The sequence below is a fragment of the Nannospalax galili genome, unplaced genomic scaffold (genome assembly GCF_000622305.1).
Source record: "Nannospalax galili isolate Female #2095 unplaced genomic scaffold, S.galili_v1.0 scaffold629, whole genome shotgun sequence".
NCBI classification, from domain to species: Eukaryota; Metazoa; Chordata; class Mammalia; order Rodentia; family Spalacidae; genus Nannospalax; species Nannospalax galili.
This window is the reverse complement of record NW_008360323.1, coordinates 3,040,078-3,061,851: the sequence shown is the minus strand read 5'-3', so window position 1 is coordinate 3,061,851 and position 21,774 is coordinate 3,040,078. Positions and strand designations below refer to the sequence as shown.

Sequence of the window (21,774 nt, the reverse complement as noted above, 5' to 3'; positions counted from 1 at the left end):
GTGAATTTCCTTCCCTATTTGGTCAAGAGTTAACAACACAAGGGTTACCTTGGCTTTTGATTAGGGGATTGTCAATGTGTGGTCATAGAGCTTCTCCTGGAGCAGGACAGCGTTCTGCAGAGGGATTCGTTCACAGATGCACATCCACTAAACAAACACTGACTGATTCCTATGTGCCACCGCAATATACAGCCCTCAGCAAGCTTACAATATACAGATGTGTATCTGATAACTAGCAAACAGGATCATGAATATTTTCTAATTTTTATAAGATGAACTTATTTCACTCTCCTATGCCTGAGCCTTTTTCCTAGAGACCTGCACATTTCCAGCTTCTATTTTTTTTTCTCATTTTTAGCATTTTCCTTCTTATGGAAAATTGGAAGATTTTATTTTGAGGGTAGATGAGTTGGTTAGCCAAAGAGATTTTCCTTATCGTGAAATATTTACTGTGAAGAAGACGCTATTTTAACTACCCATTTAGAGCAAATTGGGATCTCACATACCTGAAGCATTGTGTCACACTTGGTTAATGATAGATTTATAGGGCAAACACACATCGGCCTTAATCCTTTAGTTATTTGACTTTGCCAATGATGAAAATTCCAATTTTTTTATGTTAAGCAGATTTTTATATATTCAGAACCCATAAATCTTCCAATGCCTTGAGATAAATGTCTCAATGAACTCTGAGTTACCGTACTATGAGCTTCTGAGAACTGAGCCAAAGTAAAAGACGCCTCCATCCTCCCTATTCGTAACAGTAAAAGTCTACATGAGGAAAAAACATATTCGGAATAAGCAATATTTGTGTAACAAACTTTTTTGCTTTGTGTTGCATTTCTAATATTCAGAAAGTTGGATATGACAAGTTGGGAAATAACCTCAGGATTTACCAGAGCGAGTCCAGGGTGGGCGGAGTGGTCAGCACTAGGGTAGCTGCTGGAGTCAGCCCAGGCTTTGCCAATCCAGTGATCACTATCCATTATGGCTGTCATATCAATTATGAATTCTCTGACATCAAACACTAAATCAGCTGAAATGATGGGTTTGCCTTTGGCGTGTTTCCCCGGGGAAATAACTGAGAAAACATGTAATAATTCACACAACCAATTTTGTAAACCACCCCCAACTTTTGGGAGAAGGCTGGGGAATAAATTCTAGGTGGATGGATTTGATTTGTACCCAAGTGCTCCTGAAGTATTCGCTCATTCTCAGTGCTTTAATGGTTCCAAAGTAGACGTGACCTTGGTCCTTGGTGAATCTGGGGGCTTTGTTCTCTCCCTGTGACGCTGCTACTAATGCTTGTCGCCTCGAATCTGAGCCATCCCCTACTTTCACAACCTCCATTATCCCTGTAGATTTTGACCCCACCATCCCTCTGTGCCTCTTGGGACACCTGATCCCACTCATCACTCTCTGCACCCCTAATGGAAGTATTGTGGAGAAAATTAAAAGAAACAATAGATACATCATTGAGAATTCATCCTTTCTAGGAAGACTTCTAGAACACCACATCAATGATCTAATTATTCTTTTACTGTGACCCCTTTGGCATTTCATTTATTCAGGAAACGACATATCCACGTAAATAGATTTGTTCCAATATTATCATTAAGTAGCATGCCACTTATAAAACGAAACCTTTCTTCTGTGTTTTGTTGCTTATTGCACAGCTTGTGCATGCAAGCTTGCATGTAGATTCCTGATAGGTAAATTCAGAGGGCAGGCCCAGGCCGGAGGTAAACATATCTCCAAGAAAGCACAGGTTAAACATCTTCTGCTTCTGTTTTCTTTCTTCCTCCAAAGGAAGATTTGCAGTAGAGTAGAAGCACAGTAAGTACAGGATCTAGGTGTATCCAACCCGGGGCCAGAGAAAGTAGAAAGATCACCATTTTTCCAGGTAATTTAATGTGTACTTGAAAATGTCCGGTTGTGTAAATACCAAGGAGAATTTCAGATCCTTGTGGTTGTGGCTGTGTTTGTGTATGGATTTTAAACTTCCCTCAAGATAAAGTGCTTTCTGGTTATTTTCTCTCTTGCATAAAGGCCTGAAGTGAATTAGTTTATCTTTCACTTTTTTATTCTCAGACGTTAGAGAAAGTAAGTTGTTTCAAAGAGATGATATTGTGTTTTTAGTTTTCTGGTTTTAGAGTTTTGGTTTCGGGTTGGTTTGGTTTGGGTTTGGGTTTTTTGTGGTTTTTGATTTTTGGGGTTATTTTTTGTTTTGTTTTGAGGCACAATCTTATATAGCCCAAGCTGGTCTTGAACTTACTATGTAGCCAAAACTGGCCTTGAACCCCTGATCCTCCTCTGACTTCCCAAGTAGGGGAAACCAAGTAGGCATACAGCATTACACCTGACTTGAAGTTGTTTTTAACAACCTAGATCTATGAGTTGAGTGAGAAGAGTCATGGCTGGGGTTCTCCTCCCTTGGTTGTTTCAACTCGCAAATGTGAACCTGCCAAGCCAAACACAAAGAAGTAAATGAGCCAAGTTATTGTATTTTTATTTAATTCCTAGATACTACAAGAAAAGAATATTTGCATTGTGTATTAAATTGACCATAGTGCCAGAACCTTACGATGTTATATTACATAATAACTAATCTATTACCACTGTACACATATTTACACATAAGCCTAAAGACACATACCTTCCACATAAACATGTGCAAGCATATTTCACTTGGACTGAAAAGTTATTTACAACTGTGTCTGGAGATACATACAACAGTGATTAGCAAGTGCGCAGCCCATCTACAACACACACATTAAAACTAAATAAACAGTGTAAGAGTTTATTTTAAAACAATTACAAGATGTTTTATATTTTTCCTTCATCCTGAACTATGTGTTTGAAAACTCAGTCTTCATGGAAACCACATGCAAATCTTTTTGATGGTGGAACAGTCAACTTCCAACAGCCACATGTCTGCATACATCCTTAGAAGATAGCACAGACCCCACACAGCAACTCAAAATGAGAAAGAAAAAATATATACGTGTGTGTGTATCATATGTATAGTTCTGTGCTGTTCCACTTTTTCTAACTTTTATTTATTTTTATTCCTTTTTTTTAAAGAAGGAATTTTTCTCTTCCTATGAATTGAAATAAAAAATTTGGACTGGGAACAAAGATTTTAGTCCATACAACTAGGTTGTTTTTGTTGTTTGATGAAGACCCTCATGAACAGGAAACTAGTCACCCTCTCACTTGCCGTCCTTCAACTGAAGCTTAGTAGAAGCCCTAGTTTGTATGTATGTGATTGTGGCTGTGTATCTTTTTCTCATAGAGCTGAAAACATAGATGCACCAAATTAATTTCACAAACATAAGATACATCTCTACACTAGATGTATTGTAGGAGCTAAGAAAAAAAAATGGGACTTTGGAGTTCACAATACCAACCCTATTCAACAAGCCTGAATCTTCTCTGGAAAAATATACATCAAAAACCTCCACCTCACAGGCTTCCTGGTTTCTCATAACTTCCTTCAGCTGTCTGTCTCCCTTGATCTGAGCAAGCTGTGGCAGTTCTCTGCTGAGCCACTTCTCAATGTGAAGCATTAATCTTCTCTGAACAGGACACAGTCATCTTCTCTAGCTTCCTTCCCCCTGACTATCAAGGACTTTAAAATGCTCCCACGAATGTAATCATTTTCATTTCTTCTACCTGAATTATAAGTTGCTTTTCCATATATTCCCTAAATGTGGTAACATTAAAATTGAAGTGAAAAAAAAAAGAAAAAAACAGAAAAACTTTCTAGTGTAAAACTGTGAGTGCTTCTCAGAGACAGGTGGCTCCCAGCCCCGGTACCAGACTCTTGATGATTGCCTCTGCTTGTCTATCTTCTCCAGGTGTTATAAATATTTTTTCAACGTTGAATGGCTGTTATAAATTCCTCTGTAAACACAGCTGTATTGAGAGACGGTCTAGTATACTCATAACAGGAACAAGCTGTGGAATCAGACTACTTGGGTTCAAGCCTGGCCCTCTTAATGTCCCAGTTTCTTCATCTAGAAGATACAGCCCCTCATAGCCTGATAGTGGGGTTAGTTAGTCAGAGTGTGTAGGACTGCAAATACCACCTGTCTCGTAATAAGCATTCAGTGAATGGCCCTTGCCCCTTTGTTTGGGGTTATTGGAATCATTGCATTTGTGTATGCACTTGGACACCGTCTTTATAACTATGACAGTTGGTCAAGCTTCTGCCCAAACATCTGTAAAGATGAAGATACTAAAATGGCTTCAGAAAGCCCACCAGAGAACTGGTTATCAAGGCTACTTTGGCCAAGTAATATTGAGCAGCATGATCAGAAGTCTTTAAGTTGCTGTATCTACTTTCTAACCCTCTAAGAGAGATGCCTCAAGGAAAATGTAACTGTGGATAGTTACCAGTTTCCTCCTTTTCTCTAAGTAAAAATACTATCTCAAGTATCCCCACTCTACACAATGGTGAAGATCCGTAGTGAGGAAGGAGACCCTCTCATTTCATAGTTCAAAAAGAAGCCAGGTCTGCCTGAATCAGGGGCCAGGTTTTCTTGCCTACCCTAATATTTCCAAGTAGTTTTAGAAAACCTTCACCTGCAAGACTCGACTCATGGCTTATCCTATCCATTCACTATATGAAATCCTCAGAGATTATCTGAGGCGAGTTCAATTTTTCTGGAAAACTAAGAATTTACTCACTGAAGTACCATTTTAAAAAATGTTCTTGGTGACAGCCTTTAAAAATACATTACAGCTTTCACTGCCTTTTTTAAACTGAACAAAATGTAACCAGCATCTGTTTTTCCTAGACTGTCTCCGGCATCTGTTGAGATAGACAAAGTCTGTTTGCCCCAACACCAAACAGCCACGGGCTGTCACTACTGAGGTTTCTGTCCCTTCCCCAGTAGTCAGCCATCACTCATTTCAGATGACTAAGTGTCCTACCTGTAACCTGCCTCTCTCACCCTATGTCCATCCAACACATACTTCATATGTGCAGCTTTAGAAACTCTGTAACCAAGTCTAACAGCAAAACCAAAGTATAGTTGGAAACGTGGAGAATTCCTCCTTGTTCAACCCCAGCATCTCAGATACGCAGCAAGGATGGGGATTGGTACATGGCCAAGAAGCTCTGTTAGCATAAAACACAGAGTTGCTCACTAAGTGGGACTTGCCTAGATGTGCAGAGTTAGTGCTTGCTGATAATCTCCTTCTGTACAAATTCAAGGTTCATCTGGGACTGAAAAAGCCAATCTGTACCCACCAGGACCCTCCATACTGCATATGTGAAGAATGGAAGTTGATTTATACTTAAGCTTAAATCTGGGATGAATATTTGTGTTAGCTATCTATTGCTATGTAACAATTGTCTGTGACACTATATCTTAAAATAATCCGCATGCCTTTCACAGTCTCTCTGGCTTAGGAGTAGAAGCACAGCTTGGCTCTAGACATCATACTGCCCCGCCCTCTGTTCACCATCCTCTGCTTCAGTCTTTTTCAGGCTGTACTAGCTCAATGTCAGTCTCATGAAGGATGGGCTGAGAGCTGCACTTTCTCTGCTTCCTCACTGGTTAAGACCACGTTCAGTTCCTCATCACAAACTGTCTCCCACATAGGCATTGACTTCCTCAACATGGACAAGCAGAAGAGGCACTAGAGCAACCCTCATGGTGAAGTGGAGAGCACTTCCTTTATCAGTACTCATCATAGCAATAACATCCTATCACATTTGCCTGTTCTTTGTGTTAAAAGCAAATCCGTACGTCCATCCCATATTTACTTTACAGTGGGTAAGGACCACTAAGGGCATCACAGATGTTTCCCTGCCACGCTGTATCTTTTCAACTCAAAAAGTATTCCAGCTCTACCATTGCTGGAGGCTCCTTTCTTCCTGTCCATGGTTGGTGAGACTGCTCCTGTAGAGGGAGTTCTGAATGGGGCTTGGTGCCATTGCTAAGTGTCTTCCTTCCAGCTCACTCTCCCTGTGAAGGCAAACCATATGTGCAGGGACAGGTTAGTTACAACTTTGCTAAGTATTTTCACACATCTTCAATGTGTCTGGGTGTTACATGTATCACAGAACCTCTTCTGTAGGTGCTATTCACCTGTGTACAACACATCTAGCTACAGAAGGAAGTGGAACCAATTACAACATATTTGCAGATCTTCAAAACAAACAAAAACAATTTTTGTTTCCTCCATATGATAACAGCTGTGCTTTTCCACCCCATCTACTTAGAAGGTAGAAAGTGACTGAAAGCTACTGTGAATCCTATGTTATATTCACATTTTTAAAATAAGACAAGATAGTAGGGTCATTCCCGCCCCACCACAAGGCTGAGCATGGTGCTTGATGCATAAGAATCTCCTATAGCCTCTCCACTACCCCTCAAGGCTCTCTGACCCAGAGTTGAGAACCTCTAGTTTATAGCACAGGGCAGGTCAAGAGCTCTAACAGCCAAAGGAACCAGGTGGATGATGGAAGCAAAAGGAGGCAAGACATGAGCTCAATGCATAGTGTTCTCTTCCATCTCTGTCTTGAGATAGGACACCCTGGAAGGCTATGTGGTGTTTCCCCACATTCAATGAAGATGTGAGTGTGAAGAAACTGGTCTCTCCAGTATGAGACTCCATAGCACAAGTGTGATGATTAAGGGGTATGGCAGAGCCTTGGCATCCTGTAGTCACAGAGAGCAGTGGCATTCCTGAGTAATCTGAGGACATTTGCTATGTCTGAGGGGCAGCTGTGACTCAACTCCAGCTGTAACTAAATCACATAGCTGCGCAAAAGAAGTTTGGTGGGATTTGTAATCATAATTCACTTATAGCTTCTTTCTTTTATTTTTTGAGAGTGTCTCACATAGCCAAGGCTAGCCTCAAACTTACTTTGTAGCCAAGGATAACATTGAACATTTGCTCCTCCTGCCTTCACTTCCCAAATGCTGGGCCTACAGGGGTGCACCGCTATACCAGTTTATATGGTGTTGAGGAGCAAACCCAGGACTTCCTGCATGCCAGGCAAACACTCTACCAACTAAGATACATCACCAGTCCCTCGACTGTTTTTAATTAATGAAAGCCAAGCCTTTGTTTAATAGATGACATCAGTTTTTTTAAGACAACTCACCTTGTGTTTTCAGAAGTTTCAAGTACAGAGAAAAGGTAGTGCTGACTCAGAATCTGGATATTAGCTATCTTAGCAATTGCCCTTGGTCTGCACTGGAGAGACAGAGCATAGAGCCCGGGATGGATGGTACATGCCTGTGATCTGAGCACTTGAGTCATGGAAGCAGAATGATCAGGAGTTCAAGGTCATCGTTGGCTATATAGCAAGTTCAAGATCAGCATGAGCTACATGAGACCCTATGTCAAGGGGAAAAAAAAGAGGTATGTGAGTACACACACACACACGCACACATGCACGCATGCACACATGCACATACAAACATGAATTGAGTCCTCCTCCCCAAGAGTACTCTTGAAATTGGTGTATGGAGAGCATGTTGCCACTCTGTGTTCATCTCTCAGTCAGACACATGTCTCTGTTATTCTCCCTGTACCCCAAATATCCTGAGATTTTCCCCTAAGTCAGCTCCAAATGGAAACCGACAGAAATTCATTTATTCTCTGTAAACGTGGCACCAGAATCCCCTGAAGCATTCTTGGTGGAGTCCAGCCAGTGTGAAGGCACCTTTTCTAGTTAAATTCTGTTTTTCTGTCACCCTGTCCAGCATCTCATCACCACACACACCATTACTACAGTTGTAAACAGCCCAGGTTCCAACTCTGTTTTTTCTACTTTTTTTTCCCTTCCACCTTTTAGCTGTAAGATTTTTGGCCAACTACTTTTTTTTCAGTTTCTTCATTTGTAGAACAGGGGCAGTATTTGAGCCTAGGGTTAACACAAGAGTTAAGTAGGTTCATGAATGTGAAGAGCTTAGAAGTATGTCTGGCACCTAGGAAATGGTATGGAAGCATTAAAACGGGATGAATGTCCCTTACCCCAAATACGTGGGACCAGAGGTATGTCAGTGTGGGTGTTCTTTAGGAATTTTGAAGATTTTCATATGCATATTGAGCTATCTTTGGGATAAGATTCAAGTCTAAACTCAAAATTCATTTATATTCCATACATACTTTATATCTATGTAGCCTAAAGGTCATTTTAAATCGTATTTTTAGTGCTACTTCATTTTGACTTTAACCCATCTCACAAGCACAGGTACAGAATTTTCCATTGTGGCATCATTTCAGTAGGCTGTTCAACCTGTAAATAATACTGTGCTTCATAAGAATGCCATCAGTGTGCCCATCCGGGTCATTCCCGAAGCTGCCATGCTGAGTCCACTAGCATTGCAGTCTCTAGACCACCACTGATTCAATACAGGACTAAGCTGTCTGAGACCATTGTGAAGAATTCCATCTTGTCCTTGAGGGTATCTGCCATGAGCCAGGTACTGTCGTGCTAGGCAGTGAGGATATGATTAGAAGTAAACCATGGTCTTTGCCCTCACCAGGGTCCCAGAATAAAAAGGAGAGAAATGATGAGCTAAAGGGTGATCCCTGGGAGGCAGGTATGTATCAAAACCACAAAAAGCACAGCTTTAGTTCCACAGTCTCCTACTAATGTCTATTCTAGAATGGAAGGAAAACAGAAAAACTCTTGAAGACATTTGTGAAGCTGTCACTATTTACAGATAACCTTCCCTTTCGTGCTATCACTGCCCATCATGGCTCTTGGCTTTCCCATCTTAGGAGATATTCATTGGCTTTGCCAATGTGGTAGCATTTTATTTGTAAACAAATTTACTTATTCAGAAGTGATTCACATTTTAGTGCCTGTTCTCCAAGGGAATTTAAACTGCACTGGGGAGGCTTTGACATTATTACTTGACTATGAGAAGAGCAAGGGTCCAATGATGGTCAGCCTTGAAAAGAGTTACAGAGTTAGTTCACATGTTCATGTACCAAGTGCATGTGATCTGTAGAGGACTCAGCACCAGCAGTACAGCCTCAGACCCAGACCTGTGTTTACTCTTAAATGCTATTAATAGTCTGAGGGGGTTGTTTTGTATTTTTCTAAGACAGGATCTCACACTACTTAGCCTAGGCTGGCCCAGAGCTCACTATGTAGCCCCACATGGCCTCCAACTCATGCCAGTTCCTCTACCTCAGCCTACTAAGTGCTGGGATTATTGGGATTATAGGCATGAACCACCACACACAGCTCTCTTTGGTTTCTCACTGATTACAAAGGGACTTGACTGTACAAAATTGCTCAATGTGGTCAACTCCCTCATCAACAGTGAACTGTAAAGGCTGTCTTTCCAGAATCTGACCATCTCTGGACCCTGAGCTGTTGGATAATGCTCAGAGATGCACATGGAGAAGGGCCAGATGCTATTCTGTCATTATATTTCCAAACATACTGGCTTCTAAAGTCCCTAGTATCTTTGTTACTTAAAACTGTGCAATCTGAAAATCCCTCTAGCCATCTGTACTTACAAGGAGAAGTTGTGTTTCCTCATTTGTATTTAATCAGAATATTTTTCCCATCAGAAGTTCTGAGCCCTATGAGAGCACTCACTGGTGCTTCCTAACTCCCATAAGAAACAGCATAGCATAGCATAGCATAGCATAGCATAGCATAGCATAGCATAGCATAGCATAGCATAGCTTAGCATAGCATAGCATAGCATAGCATAGCATAGCATAGCTTAGCATAGCATAGCATAGCATAGCATAGCATAGCATAGCTTAGCATAGCATAGCATAGCATAGCATAGCATAGCATAGCTTAGCATAGCATAGCATAGCATAGCATAGCATAGCATAGCTTAGCATAGCATAGCATAGCATAGCATAGCATAGCATAGCTTAGCATAGCATAGCATAGCTTAGCATAGTATAGCATAGCTTAGCATAGCATGGATAGATGATAGATAGATGATAGATAGATAGATAGATAGATGGGATGGTCGGTCGGTCGGTCGATAGATAATAGCTAGCTAGATAATAGATTAGATAGATAGATAGATAGATAGATAGATAGATAGATAGATAGATAGATGATTAGATAGACAGATAGACAGACAGACAGACAGACAGACAGACAGACAGATGCATGCTAGAGTCCTACTAAAAATATCCATGGACCCATACTGCTGCCTTAAGGGAATCCTGGTCATGAGCTACTACATGAGATGTTCAAGTTCACGGTCTTGCCAAAACCTTTGTGGGTTGCCAGATTTCAGTTGTTGCTTCACAAGTGAAACAGGCCATTTTCTTGAGCACTGAGGTATTCCCCAGCTTGGCCTCTCTGTCTAGAAAGTGCCATTTTCGTAAAGAGCTGTCATGCTCTGTGTCCTTTGCCTTGTGATTTAGCAGTTCGGGGAGAGTGCAGCTGCTCCTGCTCGCTCTGTGCTGGTGATATGTGTTTTTGTTTTATTAAATCTTTAAAATACTGGGCTTGTTTTTTATGATCCCCATATATTCTTTTGTTCTTCTTCATGACTGGTTAGATCACATTTTTGCTCCCTTTGTAAAAATATTAGGGCCTTTCTGAAGAACACTGTGGTCTCCAGAGCAGCTGCCTAATAGAGTGGAAGGCTGTGTGGTGCTAACAAGTGGCTGCGTAGAGGCTGATGCGAGTGTGTCACACTCACACAAGGTCCACGGAAGTGCAGGTCTTCTGGCTCTTGCCAGACTTGCCTTGATAACACTCAAATCATTTGGCACATATCACAGGGCTCTTTATGAGATGAAGACACCAAAATGGCTTCTGTTCCCATTATAGACAATTTGTTGTGATTAAAGGTTGCTAAGAAACTTGTTAAGTAGAAGCCAGATCTTGGCCAGGTATGAACTTGTGCATTCAAGCCCTGGGGCTCACATCCAATGCACTGGGACCTTAATTCTTCAGACTCAATGGAAACTTTTCCTTGAAAATGCTGAGGAAGAAGAGAGCATCCTGTTCTGAATTCTCAGGGGACCCAATCCCACCCCATCCCCTGCAGTACATCTAATAGATGGTCCCTACACAAAGGAGACTCAAAAAGTTTGAATTAATCTTGAATACAACCAGCCTACTCTAACTGATATGAATCCCCAAATAAACCAGTCCGTGACATCCAATTGAACTTGTTCCTGTGCATACAGTATCTCAACCCATCCTGTGCTGTTAGTTTTGGCAAGTATACTACAGCATATAATAAATCATAGAAGGAAAAAGCTTTTGGCCTAGCATGGTTCAGCCTGCTGTGATGTTAGAATACAGAAAGCAGTTCTGTTTTTAGGCATCCTTTTACTAACCCAGCATTCATAATTTATGATTTCACTGTAAAATTCCTGCAACACTACACCAAAAGTGGTACTGCCCTTTAATTAAGTACTCTCGGTAGGAAAAACGCGAAACTGATGTGCAAAACGTCTCTCTGTGCAGTGATTGATAGTGATTGCATCTTTATGAACCCAGCCTAAAGGTCTCAACTTCCTGATGGGTAAAGTTGTCCGTAGGGCTGCTTCCTGAGTCTGCCTGGCAGAGATCAGTCACTGCTAACAAAATTGAAGATAATTCAGAGCAGGGAACACAACTCAGAAATACCGAACTATTAAGCCTGTCTGTTCATACTTTGTCACAGTCTCTATGATTCGCCCCTTGTTTCTGTAAGAGCTTATGATCAAAATTTCACGCTATCTGTGCACTTGGGTTGTGATACAAAGAATAGAATGTAAAGTAGGCTATCTCTTCAAGCATCCTCCTCTGACATTTGGACTTTTTTTAAAGTGGAAATAATGAATCAGGGGGTACCTCTGGCCCCATTGGTGCACGAACAGAACATGATAGCCAGAGAGAACTTTAATCTGTTCCATTGTTTTACATTCTTTTTCAGTTATATTTTTGGAGATGATGTCCTACTATACAGCTTAGATTGACCTCCAACAGAGGTCCTCCTGCCTCAGCCTCCTCCTGAGTGCTGGGATTAAAAGCATGCACACCATGCCTAGTTGTTCAGACATTTCCTTCCTTCATTGAAAGTGAGCAACTTTAATTTTTAAAATACTACCAGGAAATGTTAGAAGACAAAACCCCTGAGCCAGGTCTTCCCTGGCTCCTCACTGCTTCTACTTTGGTTTGTAATTGCCCTCAGCTAAGATGGGATCTCCACAGCCTCAGCTCACAGCACCTGCTGCAAGGTCTTATGGGTGTATCTAGATCAGAAATACTTCTGGCTCCTGGAAAGAAAAGGAACAGGTCCCTCAAGGTAGCAATGGTTGCATTAAATCAGATCTTGGGTGTGGGCTCAGCTGCTCCCAGTCATAAGAACAACCAGCAACCAAAACAAATGGATATAATCCACTCGCTTAGCTGTCTTGTCTGTGTCTGAGATGACTGTGTTCTGGGCTCTGTTAACAGTGAGCATGCATGTCCTTTCTGGTGTTTTTGCAGGTTCGGTCCAGGCTTGGTCATCTATTGGTATGGGTTTATCCAGGAGCTGGACTGCCACCGGGAGAGGGGCATCCTGCTCAAAGCCTGTTTCCCCACAGACATCGTCACCTTATGCCATAGCACAGCTTGACCCTGAAGATCCTGGAAGAGAAGCTGGAGGAAGAGGCGAATCCGGAAGCAATTTGACTTTCCTGCAGTGTAAACTCCTGGCAACATCTTCCCTGAACTTCAGCTGAACCCTTGCTGCTGCGGTCACAGCCTTACCTCTCTAGACAAACATATCAAGAGTTTCTGTTTTCCTTCATCCCTTGCTGATGTGAACAGCCAAGAACTACAGACACAACCCACTCATTATCAGCATTTCTGTCTCTGTCAAGCAGTTAGTTTATAGATAGTCATAATCTTTCTTCCTTCCGGATGGTTTCTCCTTGTATATTGAACAAAAGAAAAAAATGTGGAGACTGAAAGGTATGATTTTTCAATTCTCCTCCCTGTTATCAAATCACCCCCTTAGTTTTTTTCTAAACCTCCATTCATTCTCCCTTCCTCCTCCTTTCTCTTCATGGGCACTCGGGTACCAAGTGTTGCATTACATTACCTTCATGGGATAGCCTAGCACAAACTTAGAAAAGCTGGAGACAGGAAGTGGAAATTGAACGTTCCCTCTCAACAGTGGGACTCTGTGGACCTGGGTGGAAGCTTCTATAGTCTCCTGATTTCTGTGGCATTCAGCCAAGCTGCAAAAATCCCCTTGGTGGGAATTTCTTTTTTCATAATGCTTATTTGAACATCAAGCATTTTACATTAATCTCATCTTAAAGTATGAGTTAGGTTGTGTCTGGAAGACCATGCTTCTTTGGCTCGGGGCTGAGAGAAAGGATGCTAACTTGGGCTATGTTGTCCAGTGTGGACCATGCTACCTGCTGGTACAATGCTACCCAATGTTTTTATGAAATTTTTTTAAAATCACATTCATAAATACTGCTTTGTGTCTGTATTTTATACCACATAATTGTATACCACTCAATTTAGGCATTAAAAATAGCTTTGAATGAATTAAGTGTACCAGAAATAAATTTAGAGTGGTTTTTAAATAAAGCAAAATAAAAGAGATTTTTGTATTTATTCACTTTAATTTATTTACTTTTATGTACTGCAGACCAGACTTCAGTGTGTAGTAAAATATCAGTAAAATAATTATAAACTTATCTTTTGGGAAATTAAAAAGTGTATCTAAAAAAAGTGATTAGTAGAAAAAAAATTTGCCCTCATATGCTTTTAAAATGTAGGTTTTGTAATGTTGAATGGTTTTGGAAATATTAATTAAAATATAATGTTTGGAAACATCTTAAGTCATAAAATGATTCTTTTTGTACCTGGAAAGTACAAAACACAGCCTGTTGCTTTCCTACTGAATGACAAAAACATGGCAGGTCCAAGATGGGATTTCTGACTTTCCAGTAAGACTGCATTAAATGACAGGAGATGTGATCAAATGGCAAAGAGGCACCAGGCAAACTTCTATTCCAGCAGAAGAAGCTTTGTACAAGCTTTGAGAGTAAACAGAGTGACTTGAGGCCACTACTACTGATGCGTGTGTGCGCGCGCGTGCGCGCGCACACACACACACACACACACACCCTCTAAAGAAAAATAAAATCAGGTTTCATGGGCATGCTCTGAGCTGCTGCTTTTCTGTAATAGTAAATTACATGTATCTGCACAGATGTTGAAAACCCTGCTAAGCCCTTGTCAAAGATGTGCTTGTTTAACAGACAAATTTATGATGAGTGTGCACAAATAAATTTTAAAAAAATTAAAAGGTGCTTGCGTTTTGTATTTATTCTTCTACCTGGATCCCTGACCTAATGTGTTGTGAGAAGGTATTGGTGTTCCCAGCAGAGACACCTCCTTGTATTTATGAATGGGGCTTTAGAACTTGGCCTGTCAAAGTGAGAAAAAAAACAACAGTAAACTATGAGATAAGGTTATGGGTTACTCAGAAGTAAGCTCTTTCCCATTCAAAAACTAGTGTGATCATTGTGTCTGCTGTGTTTGAAGAAGAGGGGTGCAGAAGAGAAAGAAGTTAGGTTCCTAGATGGGAAGCTTAAAACGTCTTTGTTTTTTATTTTAAAATATTTCATTTGTTATTTTTAATATGTACGAGTGTATTGCCTGCATGTGTGTAACTGCACCCATGTTGTGCAATACCCAGGGAGATGAGAAGAGGGTGTCAGATCCCCTGGAACTAGAGTTACAGGCAGTTGTTAGCTGCCATGTGGGTGCTGGGAACTGAACCTGGGTCCTCTTCAAGCAGCCAGTGTTCTTAAAGGCTGAGCCATCTCTCCAGCCCCTTCTCTTTTATTTTTAAAAAAATACTTTTCTGTGGCCCATCTCTGCAGGCTGCTTGCTTGGTTTTTAGTTTAGGCAATACAAGCATCACCCTTATAAAACATACACCAAATGACAACTTAAATACTTTTAGGACTGTTGTCATTAGAACATTAATGACGTTAATGTTACAGCCAGTTTTTTGTTGTTGTTGTTGTTTTGTTCGTTTTGTTTTTTATGGACCATCTGCACAATGCTGATGAATTATGGCGAGCCAGGAAGCAGAAATGTGAGCAAAACTAAATGGCGCGCCCTCTGCCACACAGAGACTAGCTACGTGCGCATCTGCTCCCACAAACACTTGAGGCTCGACTTTGAAGAGTGGAGATGGACTAAGGGCAAAGCGATCTGAAACAATGACTGCGCACCCTCCCTCCTTCCACCCTTTCCTTCCCACTCCTGAAACACCATAAACAATTGAGAATCTTTTTCTTTTGCCTTCCAGTGAGGTGTACGTCAATGCTTTCACATATAAAAGGGAAGGCTTAGGGGCTGAAAGGAAAGCTGGACCTCCAGGGAAAGTAAAATGCAAGCGTAGGTGTATGTTCCTGCTCAGTACCTGCAAGGCTTGTTCCACTATGGAAAAGATGATTAATTTTTGGTCTTTGGGGATTGTATTAACTCAGGAGCCACCAGGGAGGAGACTGCTTGGAGCCCTGATGGAGGTAATTGGAATAGTCCCTGGCCTCCAAGCTAATCAACGCACAGCGCCAAAGTGAACAGTTAGTTCGCTCGACTCTCACGAGGGAACTGCCTGCCTTGTGTCCTTTCTCCATTGGAACCAAGATACCTGATGTTTGCCCTTTTAACCTGCTTCCGTGAATAGGCCTGGTGTGTCAATTGCATTCACTCTTCTGTGCACCGTGTGTTTCTTCCATTCTCCCCTTCTTGGTCATCCTTCCCTGCATTAACTTTCTCCAGCTTCCTCCCACATGGACATGTATCTGCACGTCTTCCTGTCTTCTTTCTAAACAAAGATCCCAAATGCAAAATGCATCTCATCTAAGTCCTTGTGCATAGAGTGGAGCGTGGGGAAAGGCTTGATCTAATCTCTTTGAGGAAAAACTAAACCCAAGCAGCCTTTCACATGCCAAAATACCAGAGTGTATAGCGGCACCTGTAGGATCCCAAAAACGCTGAAGGAAGGTAATAAGACCTCACAGAGTTAAATTCAGTTTGAGGTTTTGCCTTCAAGAAATGTTTTGACCAAAGGAGCCAAGGAGACGTGGAAAGTTTTAGAGCTTCTTTCAGCCTGAGTGAATGTGCTCAGCCCATCACAACTGTGAATTAAAATAGTAAAATGCCTGTGTGGCTCACCCATCCTGGGGCAGCTTGCCATTGCGCATGTGCTCTGGTTGCCTCATAGGATAACTATTCAATGACAAGAGTGGGAGGGACGCTCTCCCAGTGGGCACAGTCTTGATTAGGGTTAAGGAAGAAAGTAAGTATAAGCAGAGAGGAAACAGACTGGGCAAACAATGGGAGTCTGTCTGCAGTGTCACTGTGAGCACCTACCTCAACCTGCGTGCTTAGAGTCATTCTTAGCTTAAGGAAGGGTCACACGTGACTAAGTTGGGGTCATCTAATTACATGACTCCACACCAACCTTCCTATCTGTAGTAAATGTGATCTGAACCTGCTTTGTTAAAAGCATGCCCCAATTCTAAAGGTTAAATAAGAAAGATGGGATTATTAATTAAATAATAGCCAGAAGAGCTTGAGTTCCCCTTGTGTTTTTGGCTTTCCTGCTATTGTTTCGAATATGGATGTGAGACAAAGAGGCTGCTTAGGTCAAGCTCTATAAATTACAGTTTTCATACAATAGTAATCCACTAAAATGATTTCAAAGCTTGATCAAAGTACTTCAAAAAGCCTTTTAAAACTTTTCCACAATACACCGGGGAGAGGAAATGCTCATTTGATGCCTTGATTTCAGTTAGTGTAGCAGAGTTCAACTTTGATGCCATACCTACTTTATATAAAACCCAAATCATGGATCACATGAAACCAACTTGTTCTTCCTGCCTCACGTGTGACGTTTTCATCTAGTTACCTAGAACAACTCAACATTCGAGTCACATGTAAGGAAAATGCAGATATAATAGCAGTTTTGCATAAGCCTAGCTTGACAGTGTGTGTGTTCCTCAGGCTTTTGTCAAGCCTATCTAACCCCTGCGCTTAGAATAAAGTGGAGTCAGTGGGCTTATTTGGCATGTTAATAATCATGGCAACAAATACATTTATTTATTTCATCCCATTTCTCTCACTTGGATTTATTCTGAGCTGGTTTATGTCATGGGAAAGGATGCTGGGAAGTACTCTGGTGGTAAAGCAAAGTGAATTCTGGGCTCTGCTATGCATGCAGTGTGGGTAAACCAAAGCAACCACATCAGGCTCAACTGAAGACCCTTGCTACTACATCAGGGTCATTTTCATTTTTTTAAAGGAAGGTCACTTTGAAAGGCTAGCATGAAATATCACCAAGTCAATTAAGTAATAACAGTTGAAGTTCAGAGTTTAATTGAGGGCCAAACATGAAGCCAATGACCATTAACCTGAAATGCCCATTAATTCCCCCTGGAAACTGCCTTGGTTAAAGGTATTTCTAAAATAACTAGCACTTTTCCTTTAAAAAATGCCTTTTGTCAACTTTCACATTCAACACACATGCATTTGGAAATAATTTAGTGTGTCTATATAGACTTTCTGAGTTTTTTAATTTTTAATTGAAATTCTTTTAGAGGACTTAAAAGTCCAGATAAAACCACCTCTTCTCAGGAAACTGTAGCTCTTTCTAAGTAAATTGAAAGGTGTATGCTATTTGTATACTTAGTTCATATGTATCTTAATTGTTAGCATACTTGTTTCTGTGCTTGTTTCATGTAAAATCCCCAGCTCTTGTCTCCATGAGAGCAGAAACTACATTTATTTTATGAACTCCTCCATGTCCCAGGACCTTTCAAAATTCCTGGTGCAGAGCAAGTGTCCAGCAAATATTGTGTGAACAATGATTGTTAAATTTATGTCGAGTATGTTCTCACTTGCTTCAAACAAATAATTAGTACTGTTTTTCATTTCCTTCAGCTAAAATATGGATATAATTCCTGAAACCAGGCAAGCAGCATATATGTTGATGTTAAAGAAATAATTACTTTCAAAACCTACCAAATCTGAACTAAAGCACACTTACAAGAAGTCTTTTTTGGAAGCAGGCTTAGTTTTAAGGGGAAGTCATTGTCATTTCATTGCATTTGCATTAAGTAGCCCAAGAGCATTAACTTTATCCAGTGAATTGCTGAATGAAAATATTAGAAATCTTAACTTTCTTTTAAAAAATAGATTTATCTTCATCTTTTCAATTCTACTTTAAAAACAACTTCCCTTAAAATCGTATCACGGTCCCAAATCCAATGTGTTCCAAGTACACATTTTGGAATATTCAGGGGAGTTATTGGTCTACCTACAACCGGAACTTTTAATAGCTCACCTTTATAATGCCCAGTTGATAGCAAAATGCTTCCTGGCCATGAAACCAGTTGGCTGGCTCTAGAGAAAGAGTATCTGGTTATTTGCCAGCAGGATCTGACCTTTGGAGAGATGCTGTGCACAGCCTTCTCAGTGGGTACTTCCTTATTAGTCAGTAATCCAGAGGGCATCATCACGTGAAAGCCAAAGCGTGCTTCCTCATATCCTGGAAATGTGTAGCACAAAAGACCTGGAACTTCTCCATTTATTCTTTGCCCTGACAGTTTCTCCGAGCTTAATCTTTGGTATGCAACTTTCTTTCTCCATGGCTATCTGGAAAACACTGAGCCAGGTCGTTGCTGGATGAACGTGATACTTCTCAGGGGTTTCTAGCACTAAGGCTATTTAAGACACAAATGTTTATCAATCTCATAATGAGTATTTACAAGTATTTGAAGCACTGTGGGAAGTTTTTAATGTAATAGAAGGCCATCCTTCTTGGAGAAAACTCATGACTTGTCAAAGTGGGAACATTAAAGACTTGAAATTTTCAGAAAAGATAATCATAGTGCAATAAGGAAAGAAGAAACACTGTGAGCTTTTAATAAGTTATTTTAATCAAAGTCTGTGTTCAGCAAATAGTTTTACATTTTCCTATGGTGCTGTACTCTCTGCTGTTGAGAAACATTTTGAGGTCAAGTTCAGCTTAGCAGGAAATAAGGCTATGACCAGTCATGGACATTGGTCTTCAGCGTGGGTAGTAAGTACAGAGATGCTACAAAAGTTCCCTTCCTGCCCTGGACCATTCATGTCTAGAGCAACCCCTAAGCAAGTAGAACAGAATTCACACTTGTTCGTTGATCTAAGTAATAAAACAAGTAGTAACTTTTTCACGGCTCTCTAAAATCAACTGATAATTCTGTCTGTGACTAAATCCTGTCAAACTCAGATAAGCCAAATATATCGACAGAAATATTTTAAAGCAAAGCAAACACCAGAAGTGCCCAAAAATATTATTCTAGGTAAAGTAAATGCCCACAAATTGAATGATGCTATTGTTTGAACACAGAGTCTATAGTTTTGGCTCTACATAAGGATTTTGGATTTGAAGAACATCTGCCAGTAGACGATTTTCTACACTCCGCAATTTTAGGGGTTTGTTTCTTTGATAGTTTTTGTATGGTTGGTTTTTGTTTTTATTAGGGCGTCAGTAGACTGTTTCTTGGTCTCATTTGTTTGGTTCTTTGAGTCGAAGTCTTGCTCTGTAGCCCGGATTGGCCTGAAATTCACTGCATAGACCAGGCTGACCTTAAACTAGAAACATTCCTCCTGTCTCAGCCTCCCAAGTGCTCTGATTATGGACATGAGCCACGAGACCTGGCTTCTTTGGGCGTTCTCCCAGTCAAACTACACTAGGGTTCAAGGTCTTCTATAAATTTGTATTCCATAGCCTTCTCATATCTATCAATATTCTTCTTATTATGATACATTTTTATAAGGCAGTGATTGCATGTTCATATTATTGACTTTAAAGTATACTCTCATAAAGAAATGTTAGAAGCCTACTGGGATAGCTTTGCCCATGAAATACTTGCTTTGCAAGTATAGGGAGTTGAGTTTGATCCCCAGTGCCCACGTAAAAATCCAGGCCTAGGGGCTGGAGAGGTTGTTCAGTGGTTAAGAACACTGGTTGTTCTTGCAGAAGACCTGGGTTCGAATCCCAGCATCTACATGGCAGCTAACAGCTGTCTGTAACTCCAGTCCCAGGGGGATCCAACAGCCTTTTCTGACCTCCGCGGGCAGTGCACGACAAGGGTGCACTTACCTACATGCAGGCAATACATGCATACACATAAAATAAAAATTTAAAAATTTAAAAAAAAATCCAGGCCTAGTGACAAGCTCCTTTAATCCTGGTGTTGGGGTGAAGGATTCCTGGGGCCTGCTGGTCAGCCAGTAGAGCTTAATTCATGAACTGCAGACCAATGAGGCTCTGCCTCAAAGGAGGTGGATGGTATTCTTGAGGATGACACTGAAGGCTGTCCTCTGGCCTACTTATGTACACATGTGCAGGTACACACACACACACACACACACACACACACACACACACACACACACAAAAAAAAAAAAAAAAACTCTTTAAAAAAGAAGCATTAGAATATTATCAACTGTGAAGAAGATAGGTATATTTTACATAGTGATACATTTTTTTAATGCTGTTAAGACATAAATGATTTTCCTAAAACCTTTAATTGCATCAGTTCATTAACCCTGGTGGCTAAAATAATGACAATTATTGTATATGAAAGATTAGTAGATAAAAATCTTAAAGCTTAGAGTAGCCAATGGCCTGCGGAGCAACATGCCTAAGTGTTATTGTGACTACTGTGATACCTGTCTTACCCATGACTCTCCATCCATGAGGAAGACGCAGTGCAGTCACAGGAGGCACAAGGAGAACATGAAGGACTCTCCACACAGTGGATGGAAAGAGCAGCCCAGAGCCTGACTGACAAGACAACGGCTGCATTTCAACAAGGAAAGGTACCTCCAGCTCCCTTCTCTGCTCCTTCTCCTGCAGGGGTCATGATCCCACCTCCCCCCAGTCTCCCGGGTCCTCCTTGCCCTGGTATGATGCCAGCACTCCACATGGGAGGCCCTCCCATGATGCCAATGATAGGCGTCCCTCCTCCTGGGATGATGCCTGTGGGATCTGCTCGTGGAATGAGGCTACCCATTGGAGGCCACATGTCCATGATGCCAGGGCCTCCAATGATGAGACTGCCTGTTCACCCCATGATGGTACCCACCCGGCCTGGCATGACTCAACCAGACAGGTAAGAGCAGAGGGCTCTGTCAGTTTTGTATTGTGTGTTCTGTTTCACCAGGAGATCACGTGCTACGTCCGAGTGTTTTCTAGCAGCATGATGAGGAAGCCTTCTCCCCTTTCTAGCAAAGATGTAGCTTTGGAGGGGAGAAGGGGGACAAAAAAAAGTGCTGATTTCATTTGTATTGTGAAATGTAGAAATAAAATTGTCAGCTCCTTGAGTTTAAAAAAATTCTGAAAGCTTGTATGCTGTGCTGATTTGAATAGAAGAATTCATCTTGATTTTCAGTTGCAACTTTTTTTAAACAAAAAATTCTGCAAAAAATGGAAATATACCAATAAAACATAACAGAGGGATTAGGGATGGGGCTCAGTGGATAGCATGTTCACCTGGCATGCACAAAGCCCTATGTTAGATTCCCAGCACTACATAAACCTGCCATGGTAGCACATGCCTCTAATCCCAGCACTTTGGAGGTAAAGGCAGGAGGACCAATTCAGTGTCATCCTTGGCTACTTAGAGAGTTTGAGGCCAGCCTGGGCTACACGAGGCCCTGTCTCAAAAAAAGAAAAAAGATAGGAGCTGGAGAGATGGCTCAGTGGTTAAGAGCACTGGCTGCTCTTGCAGAGGACCGGGTTTGAA

General features: G+C 41.1%; 1 protein-coding gene and 1 pseudogene across 9 annotated transcripts in view; both read left to right on the top strand.

The window, feature by feature from the left end:
* The window catches only part of CUNH15orf41 (chromosome unknown C15orf41 homolog), a 232,700-nt gene extending 218,764 nt beyond the window's left edge, over window positions 1-13,936 (top strand). For 7 of the 9 annotated variants that reach the window (XM_029559770.1, XM_008825312.3, XM_029559769.1 and 4 more), the window contains one exon: window positions 12,446-13,936. In XM_029559770.1, coding sequence (XP_029415630.1) covers window positions 12,446-12,575 — 130 coding nt within the window. In that variant the 3' untranslated portion in view covers window positions 12,576-13,936. Of the gene's footprint in view, window positions 1-7,136; window positions 7,384-12,445 lie in introns of all 9 variants that reach the window. The other 2 variants (XR_003848152.1, XR_003848153.1) reach the window with 2 other exon arrangements.
* A 6,730-nt stretch (window positions 13,937-20,666) lies between these two features.
* Window positions 20,667-21,145, top strand: LOC103727456 (annotated as a pseudogene).
* Window positions 21,146-21,774: the final 629 nt, after the last annotated feature.